Source organism: Ranitomeya variabilis, chromosome 4 (genome assembly GCF_051348905.1).
Source record: "Ranitomeya variabilis isolate aRanVar5 chromosome 4, aRanVar5.hap1, whole genome shotgun sequence".
In the NCBI taxonomy this organism is placed as follows: Eukaryota; Metazoa; Chordata; class Amphibia; order Anura; family Dendrobatidae; genus Ranitomeya; species Ranitomeya variabilis.
In genome coordinates, this window is record NC_135235.1 from 683,329,719 (window position 1) to 683,343,017 (window position 13,299).

The 13,299-nt window shown below is 45.0% G+C and overlaps 1 protein-coding gene and 1 long non-coding RNA gene across 2 annotated transcripts in view; one reads left to right on the forward strand and one right to left on the reverse strand.

Annotated features, from left to right (window-relative positions):
• LOC143766399 (uncharacterized) overlaps positions 1-10,620 on the reverse strand; it is a 57,878-nt gene extending 47,258 nt beyond the window's left edge. Inside the window, exons 1-2 of the mRNA XM_077254059.1 lie at positions 10,555-10,620; positions 9,382-9,531 (exon numbers count right to left, since the gene is read on the reverse strand). Of these exons, the coding sequence (XP_077110174.1) occupies positions 9,382-9,459 (78 nt within the window). The 5' untranslated portion in view covers positions 9,460-9,531; positions 10,555-10,620. The remainder of the gene's footprint in view (positions 1-9,381; positions 9,532-10,554) is intronic.
• On the forward strand, positions 7,826-11,236 carry LOC143766400 (uncharacterized). The gene is made up of 3 exons (XR_013213563.1): positions 7,826-7,935; positions 8,389-8,539; positions 9,686-11,236. It is a non-coding gene; the product is annotated as an uncharacterized LOC143766400 (long non-coding RNA).
• The last annotated feature ends 2,063 nt before the right edge of the window (positions 11,237-13,299 follow it).

Below are 13,299 nucleotides of genomic sequence, written 5' to 3' on the forward strand. Positions count from 1 at the left end.
GACCCGTGAACACTTACCAATTACGACCGATATGAGCACAGCCGTGGCCAAACGTCAACAGGCCGTATTGAAATTTCTTTGGGGAATCGAAGCCACACAGCGCAGGAGCTATGGAATGCCATCAAGCAGGAGAGCAACGTGTGATTTGTGCCAGCGTATCTCCAGCCAGGCATGGTAGTGTGTGACAATGGCCAAAATCTGGTGGCAGCTCTGGGCCTAGGCAACCTCACTCACATCCCATGTCTGGCACATGTGCTTAACTTGGTCGTGCAGAGTTTTTTGAGGGACTATCCGGATCTTGATGCACTGCTGCACAAGGTCCGCCTAGAGTGTGCTCACTTGCAGCGTTCCAGCATGGCAAGATCGCGCATTGCAGCTCTGCAGCGCCGATTTCGCCTTCCGGAACATCGCATCATATGTGACCTACCCACCAGGTGGAATTCAACGATACATATGTTGGAGCGGTTGTGTGAGCAGCAGCCAGCAGTAATGGAGTACCAGCTGCATCAGGCGCAAAGAAGTCACACTGCGCGCCGTTCAGACTTCACAACCAATGAGAGGGCCACTATGAAGGACATCTGCCAGGTTTTGCCTTCGATGATTCCACGTGGATGGCGAGTGCAGATGATGCACTAGTCAGTATGACTGTCTCCCTTATCTGCCTGCTTGAAAGAACACTGCAAGCGCTAAGGGATGAGGTGGTGGAAGAGGTGGAGGATGAGGAGTCAGAAATGCCATCTGCTTCTGGACAGTCTGTGCGACGTGGTTCCTCACAAAGGCCTAGGCAGGGGACACTTTGTGAGGAGGATGAGGAGGAGTCAATGGAGGAGGAAGACATCCGTCCAGAGGAGGGAGTTACACAAATCTCCAGTAGTCAGTATGTAGAGCAAGGGTGGGGTGATGTAGAACAGGCAGAGATCACGCCTCAAGCAGGGGACAGCATTTCTTGGCCAGTTGGCAGTCTGCAGCACATGGTTGATTTCATGCTGCAGTGCCTGAGAAACGACCGCCACATCGCCCACATTCTCAATACGGCTGATTATTGGGTGTACACCCTCCTAGATCTGCGCTACCGGGACAACTTACAAAGCCTCATAACACCATTGCAGCGGGAGCGTAAAATGCGGGAGTACCAAGACACACTGATGCAGTCCATCATCTTCTCCAGTCCAATCGAGACAAGTGCTGCTAGTGCTTTACAAAGCAGCTCAGTTGGTCGAGGCAGTGGAGGAAGCTCTGCACAAAGAGGGAGCAGAAGCAGTGCCTCAGCACAAGGCAAGACCAGTATGGCAAAGTTTTGTGTGCCTGCCACTAATGTCTACACCATCACAGACGGGTCCAGTCAGCAGGAGGCCACGTTTCCATCAGATGGTGACAGACTACATGTCTTGCACTCTAAGTGTACTCCCAGACGGTTCTTCTCCCTTCAAGTTTTGGGTCTCTAAGCTGGATACATGGCCAGAGCTTAGCCAGTATGCATTGGAGGTGCTGGCTTGCCCTGCTGCTAGTGTATTATCGGAACGCGTCTTTAGTGCCACAGGTGGTGTACTAACAGACCGTCGCATGCGACTATCCTCCGAAAACTTTGACCGGCTTACTTTTCTGAAAATGAACAAGGCCTGGATCTCGCAGGAATTTGCCACTCCTCTTCCAGATTAAATAATTGGTTGGCAACAGTATACAGGTCTCCTATTGTGTTCATGTTTCTATCACCTGAACTGTAATCCCTGGGCTCCAACACCGCCAGTTGGTGCACGGAAGTGCTGTCCGCACAGAGAAAAACACTCGTTCCTGTGTTAGTGGGGTTCAGTAACGCCAGCTGCTCCCTTGCTGTGTGTGCGGCAATAACACAAGTCTGCTCCTCCTGCTGTAATCCCTGGGCTCTAACACCACCAGTTGGTGCTCGGAAGTGCTGTCCGCACAGAGAAAAACACTCGTTCCTGTGTTAGTGGGGTTCAGTAACGCCAGCTGCTCCCTTGCTGTGTGTGCGGCAATAACACAAGTCTGCTCCTCCTGCTGTCCCTGGGCTCTAACACCGCCAGTTGGTGCCCGGAAGTGCTGTATGCACAGACAACACTTGCTGCCATGTTATTAGGGTTCAGTAACGCCAGCTGCTCCCCTGCTGTGTATCCGGCAATTTATCCTGCTACCTCCACACAAAGACTGCAACAGATATTAAACTTGCTCCAATTAGGCCTCGGCCTACACTATGCTTATAGCATTCACCCTGGGCTCCAACACTGCCAGTTGCCACTCGGAAGTGCTGTCCACACAGTCAACAGTTGCTCCTGTTATTGGGGTTCAGTAATGCCTGCTATTCCCCTGCTGTGTGCGCGGCAATTATTACACTCAGTTTCTAGCATTGACCCTGGGCTCCAACACCGCCAGTTGGTGCCCGGAAGTGCTGTATGCACAGTCAACACTTGCTGCCGTGTTATTGGGGTTCAGTAACGCCAGCTGCTCCCCTGCTGTGTATTTGGCAATTTCTCCTGCTCCCTCCACACAAAGACTGCAACAGATATTAAACTTGCTCCAATTAGGCCTCGGCCTACACTATGCTTCTAGCATTCACCCTGGGCTCCAACACCGCCAGTTGCCACTCGGAAGTGCTGTCCACACAGTCAACAGTTGCTCCTGTTATTGGGGTTCAGTAACGCCTGCTATTCCCCTGCTGAGTGCGCGGCAATTATTACACTCAGTTTCTAGCATTGACCCTGGGCTCCAACACCGCCAGTTGGTGCCCGGAAGTGCTGTATGCACAGTCAACACTTGCTGCCGTGTTATTGGGGTTCAGTAACGCCAGCTGCTCCCCTGCTGTGTATTTGGCAATTTCTCCTGCTCCCTCCACACAAAGACTGCAACAGAAATTAAACTTGCTCCAATTAGGCCTCGGCCTACACTATGCTTCTAGCATTGACCCTGGGCTCCAACACCGCCAGGTGCTGCTCAGAAGAGTCTTTGGCACGGGTTCTCCTTCCTGCCCAGCCCGGTTCCAGCACGCCAGCTGTTTCCGTGTAGTGTCAAGGTCACTTTGCCTCCAAATACGTTGTCCTGTCGTGTTGCGGTCGGGTTAGCCGACTCTATGGTGTCTGCAGTTTAGGTGCGTCCTATGTGGGCTATGGGAACTGGCAATCAAGGCTGGTTCCGCAGTGCCAATAGGACAAGCTCCCCCTGTAGGACTGTGGGTTTTAGGTAACTACGGCCGGCTTGCGGCCTAGCTATTTTTTTTTTGTCATGTGGACCTTCTGCTGCCTATCTGAGTTCCAGCACCATTAGCTGGTTCTTAGGAAGACAATCTTGAATAGGTCCCCCTGGTTCCAGTACCGTCAGCTGGTTCCAGGCTGAGCCTTTGGCTTAGGTGCCTCCTTCTGGGTATCCGAGTTCCACCAACGTCAGGTGGTCCTTGGTAGTGCTTTCTGGCATGGGTACCTCCTGCTTAGTAACCAAATTCCAGTACCGTCAGCTGGTCCTCGGTAGTTCCATTGGCTCTTCTACCTCCGGGTAGCCATCCGGTTTCAGTACCGTCAGCTGGTTCTCGGCAGTTCCTCAGCCTTCTTGTACCTTCTGCTACATTTCCAAGTTCAAGACCCTAAAGATGACGACCCTGAAGACCGAGAAGTAGAAGAACAAGAAGCTGCAGAACAAAAAGCTGAAGAACATTAAGTATAAGACTAAAAATCAGAGCACAAGATATTATCTAAATTATAAGCAGAAGAAGACTAAGCAGTGTATGGGGGGTGAGTCCGTTCCTCCTCGTGGTGCCCCTGGAAAAAACCTGCTGCTGCAGGCCAAACTCAACACGGACAAATGCTGTTGTAAATCCTTTGTGACAGGCATAATGGAAGGTGTAATCTTCAAACTATTATTGATAACTACAGGAATGCCTGTCACAAATAAGAATATGATGAAGAAGAAGAATATGAAGAAGAATAATAGTTGAATAAGAAGAATATGAAGAATGTAAAAAAAAAAAGAATAGCAAGAAAGTGAAGAAGATGAATAAGGTGAAGAAGAAGTTGATGAAAAAGATGCTGCTGCTGAGGATGATGAAGAAGAAAGTGTGGGAGAAGTAAAAAAGAAGGTGAAGAGCATGGAAGTAGTGAAACATAAATATCTGACAAAATATAAAAAATTTTAACATAGTCAATATCTTGGTAACTACGAACGTCTTAAAAAAAATATTAATTCCTGCTATTCCATTTGATTGGTCGAAACCTCTATGCTTTTAATGTCTCCTCCACCTCCCCCAATACATCCTACATTATTCTTAGTTGTTTTCCTTCATGTGGAATTAACCTACAAGGAAAGAAAGGGTTTATTTTAATTCTGAAATTTTTGTCCCATTGACTTGCATTGGTATCGGGTATCGGTATCGGCGATATCCGATATTTTTTGGATATCGGCCGATCCAATCCGATACCGATATTTCCGAATATCGGAAGGTATCGCTCAACACTACATATCAATGACCACCATTCTCCAATCCAAATTAATAACAGAGATTTCACACAAGGTTGCATGCCGACTTCACAATAGGAGCACAAAATATCCAATGTAGCTATCAGTGCATATAAATAGGCGCAAGCATGCATATCTCATATTAGAGCCAAAATAAAATGATTTAGTACTCATCTTGTGACATATGGTAGGTATAGAGCATATCAACTGAAGCCTAATCCATCATCTGGGGGAAACGCGTTGGGACACTGGAAGTTGCAGTCTCTGATGGATTGAGCTTCAGTATTACAATCTTTGGGACCTCATATTATACCATACATCTATATTAGTCACGCTGTCCGCTGACACGCTGTCACGCTGAAATATTGATCTCTTTGGCCGCTCTCCCACCATATTGTTTTTTTACTACTAGTGGTAAGTGAGCACTAAAATGCTCTGGCGCTCCTTGCTCGGGTCGAGCAAATTGGAATGCTTGTGTGCTCGACCCGAATAACGAGCCCAATGTAATTCTATGGGAAACTTGAGCATTTTTCCGGTGGCCCCCAGCGGTCTGCAGAGGGACTAGAAATTGTGGAAATCGAAAGGAACAGTGTTCATATACATGGAAACAGCATGGGGAAGACCCCTGGAGGCATTTCTGACTCCCAGGTCACTGCTGTGAACAATGTTGTCGGAGTCTTACGAAGGGTTGTGGAGACGGAGTAGTGGAGTCGGAGCCCATTTTGGTGGAGTCGGAGTTGGAGTCTGTATAAAATGGACTGACTCCGACTCCTAAAATATATAATAAATTGGGTACTGTAGTTCAATGCAGTTTGTGGGGAATATTTTTTTCAGAAGAATTTAGGAAATGTCTGTCCTATTCCTGATCTAAGGTCATTTTATCTGAGAAGAATCTGTGCTGCAGTTTATGTTCAAAATAAGTAGTGAAGCTCCTCCTCTACAGATAAGGGGAAAAAATAAACACACAGGGAAGGAATGCCTGCATTCATCTCAGAACTTCAGGAGAACAGGAAAGCAAGATTAAGGTAAGTACTTCTTAAATCATATCTAAACTTTCAATAAACTGTGCAGAAATCAATAGTAAAGTATATGTTGTCTCTCTATGCTTTATGTTTTAGTTTCTTTTTCCTCTTAGCTCCTGTTTGGAGGAATTAGCTGCTTTGATGACTTACATACACTATATATTGAATATAAGGGGAAAAACTGTTTTCTAACATATCAAATGTGGAAATACAGTAACAGGATCGATGAGGACATATACCGTATTTTTCAGATTATAAGACGCTCCAGATTATAAGACGCACCCTATATTTTGATTAGAAAAATAAGAAAAAAATATTTTTTAATAAAAAGGTAGTGCTTCTTATAACCCTTGCATCTTATTGCTTACCGGGGGTGGTGGTTGCGGTGAATTGGGTTCCCAGGGTCAATGCTGGAGGAGGCAGGAGTGGGGTGATGCTGCAGGCAGGAATGAGGGGGGCTCCGATATTCGGCGTGCTGCTGCAGGGGTCTTGTGCTGCTGCCGGGTGTCTCTGGGTGCCCGGCGGTTGCTGGCTGATGCTGCAGGTGTCTCCAGTGCCCAGCGGTGCTGCAGGTGTCTCCGGTGCCCAGTGGTGCTGCGTGGGTGTCCAGCGCTGCCCAGGGCTCTGCCGACATTTTGTGACAGGCCAGAGCCCCAGCACTTCCATGGTTCCATGTGCAGTAGTTTCCTGGAATATGGCTGCCGCTGGGGGCAGCGCATGCGCAGATAGTGATCTCGGGACCAAGATCTCGAGAGATGAGATTTCAGCGCTGAGATCTCATCTCTTGAGATCTTGGTCCCGAGATCACCATCTGCGCATGCGCCGCCCCTGGCAGCGGCCATATTCCCGGAGACCAACGCACATGGAACCGTGGAAGTGCTGGGTCTCTGACCTGTGGCAAAATGTCGACAGAGCCCTGGGCAGCGCCGGACACCCACACAGCACCACTGGGCACCGGAGACACTCGCAGCATCGGCCAGCAACTGATATCTGTTCTATATCATCCCTCTGCATTTTTGTACTTTTGTGCAAGTGACACTGCAGCGGTGCCTTATTGGATTCGGGGACAGCAGCCGGAAGTCCCAACTGGCGATTATTATATTAGATGATATCATTAATTAGCATCCTGACTGCTAGTTGGTGATTATCATATGCTAAAGGTCCACACATCGATGTCTCTGTGCGTTTTTCTTGGCATATCGCATGGGGTGTTCTATTTGAAGTTCAAGTGATCAGTAGCAACCAAAAAGTCATCAGCTACTCTATGATTGGTCTCATTCGTAATCCCTTAACGACCAGAGGTATGTTTAATAGCCATAACTTTTTTTTATTTTTCCATCAATAGGGCCATGTGGGAGCTTATTTTTTGCGGGACACCATTGGTTTTATTATATAAAAAAAAAATCCAAGTGCGGTGAAATAGCAAAAAAAAGTTCAATCCCACAGTTGTTTTTTTAATTATGTTCACTAAATGCTAAAACTGACCTGCTATAATGATTCTCCAGGTCATTACGAGTTGATAGACACCAAACATGTCTAGGTTCTTTTTTATTTAGGTGATGAAAAAAAATTCCAAAGTTTTTTATAAAAATAAAAAGTGCACCATTTTCCGATACTCGCTGCATGTCCATTTTTCTCAGGTTGGGTGAGTTCTTATTTTTTGCATGCCGAGGTGAAATTTTTAATTATGTCATTTTGATGCAGATACGATCTTTTGATCACCTGTTATTGCATTTTAATGCAATGTTGAGACGACCAAAAAAACATAATTGTGGCATTTTGACTTTTTTCTCCTTACGCCATTTAGCGATCGGGTTAATTCTTTTTTTTTTATTAATAGATCGGGCAATTCTGAACGCGGCGATACCAAATATGTGTATGCTTGATTTTTTTAATTGCTTTGTTTTGAATGGGGCGAAAGGGGGGTGATTTGAACTTTTATATTTTTTTTATTTTGAAAAACTCTCACGGTGCTAGTGGGGATCTCACCGAGGTCACGGCCTTTCTGCCTGGCGGGGAACCCAGCCTCAGTGACCAGAGGCAACCTTGATGACGTCACCGCCAGTGGCTGAGGCTGCAGTGGCTGAGGCTGCAGTCGCAGCAGTTCAGTCACCAGTAGTTCTCAGACTGGATGGTCGCATCTTGGCACCATCCAGGTTGAAAAAGAGTTATCCCCCAGACATAGATTACGGCGTGGGACAGAACGACAGATAAGTGAGGGATATTGTTTTTTTTTATTTTAGTTTTATTACAGGAGATTGAGGGCTTCGGTGGAATAGGCGTTAGGTGAGTAGAAAAAATTGGAATCCGGCTCAACAGGACTGAATTTTCGTTTTCTTTTTCAAAAGAAAATATGGTGCATACAAAAGAAAAACTGAAAAAGCGAAAACGCGAAACGCGCGTCCAGGGGAGCCACACCAGGAAGGGGAACCTCACTATAGCCAACTATACATGGGTAAGCTTGAATGGATATATGGCGCATTTTGCATGTCATGCATAGTCACTTATATGAAGGGGATACCGGTAGGACCTCGTATTATGTATGGGCTATAACTTTCAGGGATAAAGGTATATATGAGGTATATCACATATTACTTTTTCCCTTCTGGTGCTTTTTGGTAAACCATCATGTCTCTTTTCTGTAACTGCTCTGTTTGTGCAGAGTGCATACAGCACTTACTGCAGTATTAGTAATGATGTTGTTTAGGATATAATATTTAATAAAATTTATACCTTTTATACATAAAAATATGGTATTAAGGATATTTTTGCTCCGTTTTTTGTCTACAAGTTTTGTTTGGAGCCATCCAATTTTGCTAACGCCTGGCGGGCGTATAGGGAGAGTGTATGAGAGTTTCTCTCCAGTACTATGTAATGTGTTGCTTCATGATTTTGCATCTAAACACAGGGAAACTAGTGATGCACTCTGCTCACTGTGGACACCGGGTCGCGGCGCCGCCACATTTCTGCCGCCGGTATCCTGTAGAAGGGACCCTGTTCTGGTGCACTCCGCACTGCCCACCACCGCAGCATCGCCACACCTCTACCGCAACCCCCCGGTAAGCCTGTGTTCGCACTATAAGACGCACCCCCCATTTTCCTCTCAAATTCTTTTGGGAAAAAGTGCATCTTATAGTCCAAAAAATACAGTATATTTGTATGTGTGTTGTGGAATATGATTCAGCACAAACATAATACTTCCCTCCTCCCCTCTTCAGGGAGGCTGTGTGGGGTTCAGGCTGTATATACGGAGGCTGTGTGGGGCTCATGTTGCATATGGGGAAGGCTGTGTGGGGCTCATGCTATATACAAAAACGCTGCATTTTTGCTGCAGTTTTATCGCAAATTTACCGCGGTTTTTCTGCGGTTTTCACTGCAGTTTTAAAACTGCGGTTTTCCATAGGAGCAGCTGTAAAACCGCTGTGGAATCCGCAGAAAGAAGTGACATGCTGCGGAATGTAAACCGCTGCGTTTCCGCGCATTTTTTTCCGCAGCATCTGCACAGCGTTTTTTGTTTCCCATAGGTTTACATTGTAATGTAAACTCATGGGAAACTGCTGCGGATCCGCAGTGTTTTCCGCATCGTGTGCACATACCCTTAGAGTATATAATGGGCTGTTGGAGGACGTATCCGATATACAGAAGGGGCTGTACTCGAGTTCAAATGATATATAGGGGGATGTCAGCATGTTTAATTCCGCTCAATATTAAAGTGATACAATTAATATTAAGATAAATATCAATAATATAATAATTATAATATATTGATATTAATATGGAGTAGAATTAATTTCAGTCTGTAGGTTCGACCCTCCACAACAGTCATGATCTCTCATGTGGCCCCTCAGGGAAAATTAATTGTCCACCCCTGATGTAATGTGACATCATCAGAATCTCTCACCTCTCCAGTAAGCCGGAAGAGGATCTCTAGGGTGAGGTGTAATATCCTCTCCGCCATCTTGTCTCTGTCCATATTCATCCTTGATGGGTAAATCAGGAAAATTCTATTCTATAGAAAATCTTCACTGAGAGGATCCGATATTATAGAGACCTGAATGAGAAGAAGATGAGCCGATGTAACATCATAAAAATCCTGTGTAATAATACAATTACTGGAGATAATAAGGGAAACATATAAGGAGATTTATTATTTTACAGTATTTAGTTTTCTTCTTTACATCTACTAATAAAACCTATATATTTAGGCCACAGACAACAAGCAGTTTCTTCCTCGGAGTCGGCAGCTGGATACGTTTCTCATAGACTCATCTTCCATAACGCTAATTCTCGTCTCATTTACCGACACTGGAATCGGCATTAGCAATACTGCAGGAGATATTCATTACACGGGACAGGAGAAATAACTACTTCATGATGAGGACGACATCTTCATCTTCTACTACGGCTCTAGAAACAGATTTGTCCACAGTCCGTCACTGACTCCATCACCACCGGCCTCTATATGAAGGTTTCCCGTCTTCCCCGCACTGTAATCTTCTATCACGTTAGATCTCATACCTGACTCACACACAGAAGTTTGAGGCTTTTATAAAAGATTGTTTGTAAGAACAACAAGACAGGAGTCATATAATGCCAAAGTCTCCATGTACAGGGTTTTACATTCTGGATGTGATGGGTTTTTTTTTTAGCATTTTCTTGTAGGCTTCCGTATACTACATGAAAAAAAAAAAACAGTACTGGGGGACTATTATACTGTGTGGGGACCCCGTACTATGAGAGTAATACAGGTTTCCTTGTTTCCCGTCTTTCATAGTTGGGTCGTTTGCATCTATTAACGTAAAAGGAACAAAACCATTGTGATTCTTATAAGGAGACAACACAAACCCCCTAAATATAACATTCTATAACAACCCCACAATCTGTGACTCTTCAGGGTAAATCGCTCTCTCACCATTGGATTAGAGCTGATACTATGGAGCTAAAGGGACTAAACAGACTTTCTGTCACCTCCATAAAGGGGCACTTTTCCTGTTTGTCAGAACTGTCCAAGGATTATTAGAGGGGATAGTTTCCCCCAATTAGAAGGGACACCTGTGGGTATTGGGGTCTTTACCTGCTACAGTTATGGTGTGGACCCTCCACCCGCAGAGCTGCACTCCACTTATATGGCTTTTCTGTGCACACAGGACCTGTGATGAGGTCACAGGAGGGGAGGAGTCAGGGGTCACATGATCAGGGGCCTCATGTGTGCAGGACTCTGCTGTGCTGGGTTCAGAGGTGTAGCTAGGGTTTTGGTTGGGGGGGGAAGGGCTGGAGCTTCTGAGTGGGCCGCTAACCAGGTAACCCTGACTACAACTGGGTGACACACCATAATAGTGGAGGAGAACCTCAGCAGATGACTGCGCTGTTGCTGAAAATAATATACTGTATATATATTATACTATACAAAGACCCACATAGATATTACCGCCATATGGTCAGAGGTAGATACCAGCCCTACAGAACATATAACAGATCACAGCACAGTTATAGATAATGTCTTACCACTGACGTTCTTTCTGATGGAGCCTACAAGCCGACAACCTGCAGTAACCACCGCAGGATCGACCAAACCGCTGCATGACCAGCTCTATCCTGTATTCTCACCCATCCCTTGTAGATTGTGAGCCTTCGCAGGCAGGGTCCTCGCTCCTCCTGTACCAGTCATGACTTGTATTGTTCAAGATTATTGTACTTGTTTTTATTATGTACACCCCTCCTCACATGTAAAGCGCCATGGAATAAATGGGCGCTATAACAATAAATAATAATAATAATGGAGTCGTTCATTTTTCCCGTCTTTTCCATCTGGCCCAGACCGACATGACGACTTCTCTAGCCAGGACTCGGCTGCAGAGAATACAACAAAGACACATTTCACTTCTCATATTCCAGCCCCATCACCATCTATCTCCCACCTGCACAACCTCCTCATCCTGCTGATACCCCAATACTGAGCCGCTGCTGCCGTATGTGACCCTATTACTCCACCTGCTGTGTGGTTCTCTGTGCCTTCTAAATTCTAAAGCAAAAATCTATAATATAGTAATGTGGGTGCAAGTGCCCTAGAAAACAGTGCCCACATTTCCCCTAGAAAGTAATATTGCCCTCTGTGTGCCCGTTTGACAGTCATAGTAACCTGAGTTCCCCTATAACAATAAGTCCCCTTTTTATATTTAATAATGTCCCGAATCTCCACCTTGTACAGCTCCCCTATACAGTATAATGCCCCGTCACTGTATATGTACTGACTAGTGATGAGCGAGTGTACTCGTTGCTTGGGTTTTCCCGAGCACGCTCGGGTGACCTACAAGTATTTGTTAGTGTTCGGAGATTTAGTTTTCATCGCCACAGTTGAATAATTTACAGCTATTAGCCAGGCTGAGTACATGTGGGGGTTGCCTGGTTGCTAGGTAATCCCCACATGTAATCAAGCTGGCTAATAGCTGTAAATCATGCTGCTGAGGCAATGAAAACTTAATCTCTGAGCAGTCATAAATACTCGGAGACCACCCGAGCAACGAGTACACTCGCTCATCACTAGTACTGACCTCTTCCCATAGGTAGACTCAATAGTATAATGAACTCCCCATAGGCAGACTCTAATATTATGCAGCACCCCATTGGCAGACACTATATAGTATAATGCAGCCCCCTATAGGCAGAATCAATAGTATAATGTAGTCCCCCACAGGAAGATTCTATATAGTATAATTCAGCCCCTCCATAGTAAGACTCTATAGTATAATGCAGCCCCTCCATAGGCAGACTCTGGTATAATGCAGCCCTCCATAGGCAGACTCTATAGTATAATGTAGCCCCCCATAGGCAGACTCTAATATGATGCAGCCCCCATAGGCAGACTCTATAGTATAATGAAGCCCCCATAGGCAGACTCAACTATAATGCGGCCCCACAAAGACATGCTGTACATGGGGAGGCTATGGGGGCGACATGCAGTATATATAGGGAGGCTTTGGGGCTTCATGCAGATGCGATGTGTCCTGTATATAGGATGGGAGAGTCTTCACGAGTGGCTTCAAGAAAACATCGATTGTACTGCAAAGAAATTCAGACAAACCCCCATTCCCTGATACTATTGGTCTGCCTGGTGGGTCAATGGGATTTTTTTGCAATTTTGAAAGGAGGTAGAAGGTTGGGAGCCTAGGGGATGTAGAGTTTTAATTTTGTCTAGTGTCTTTTTATCGATGATATTTGATGTTTTCTTCATAGGCTTTTTCTAGAATCTCAATTAATTGGTCTTGGAAACTGGTTAAAGGATTAAAACTCATCTTCTTATAGCAAGAAGCATCGTTAAAATGTTATTCGCCTGTGCCTCATATAAATCATTGGGCCATATAACTAAGTTCCCTACTTTATCTGATGACGTTATTGTTATCCCAGGGTGGTGTTTAAGTTCAGTCATGGCCGCTCTCTCTTCTCTATTTAGATTTGATTCTCATTTGAGGCTATTGGGTAAAGATTCTATGTCTTTGGTAACCATCTTAGTGAATATTTCCACTGATGAGCATATGCGCAATGGTGGAAAGTTCTTTGATTTTTTGCCACAAATGGTCTGGGAACTTACCATCTTTGAAATATATATTTGTTAAACTATAAGATTTCCTCATATATACAAATATTGATCAAGGGAATGGATATTCTCTATTCTGTTTTTTTGTCCTGATGGGTGGAGAGTGTGTGGGAATAGGGAAATGATTTGAAAATGCAAGAATGTTTAATTTTTCATAATATATTTCACTTCGTTTTGTACCATAAGTTTAACTGAGTAATTTAATAAACTTTTGGTCTGTGGTAC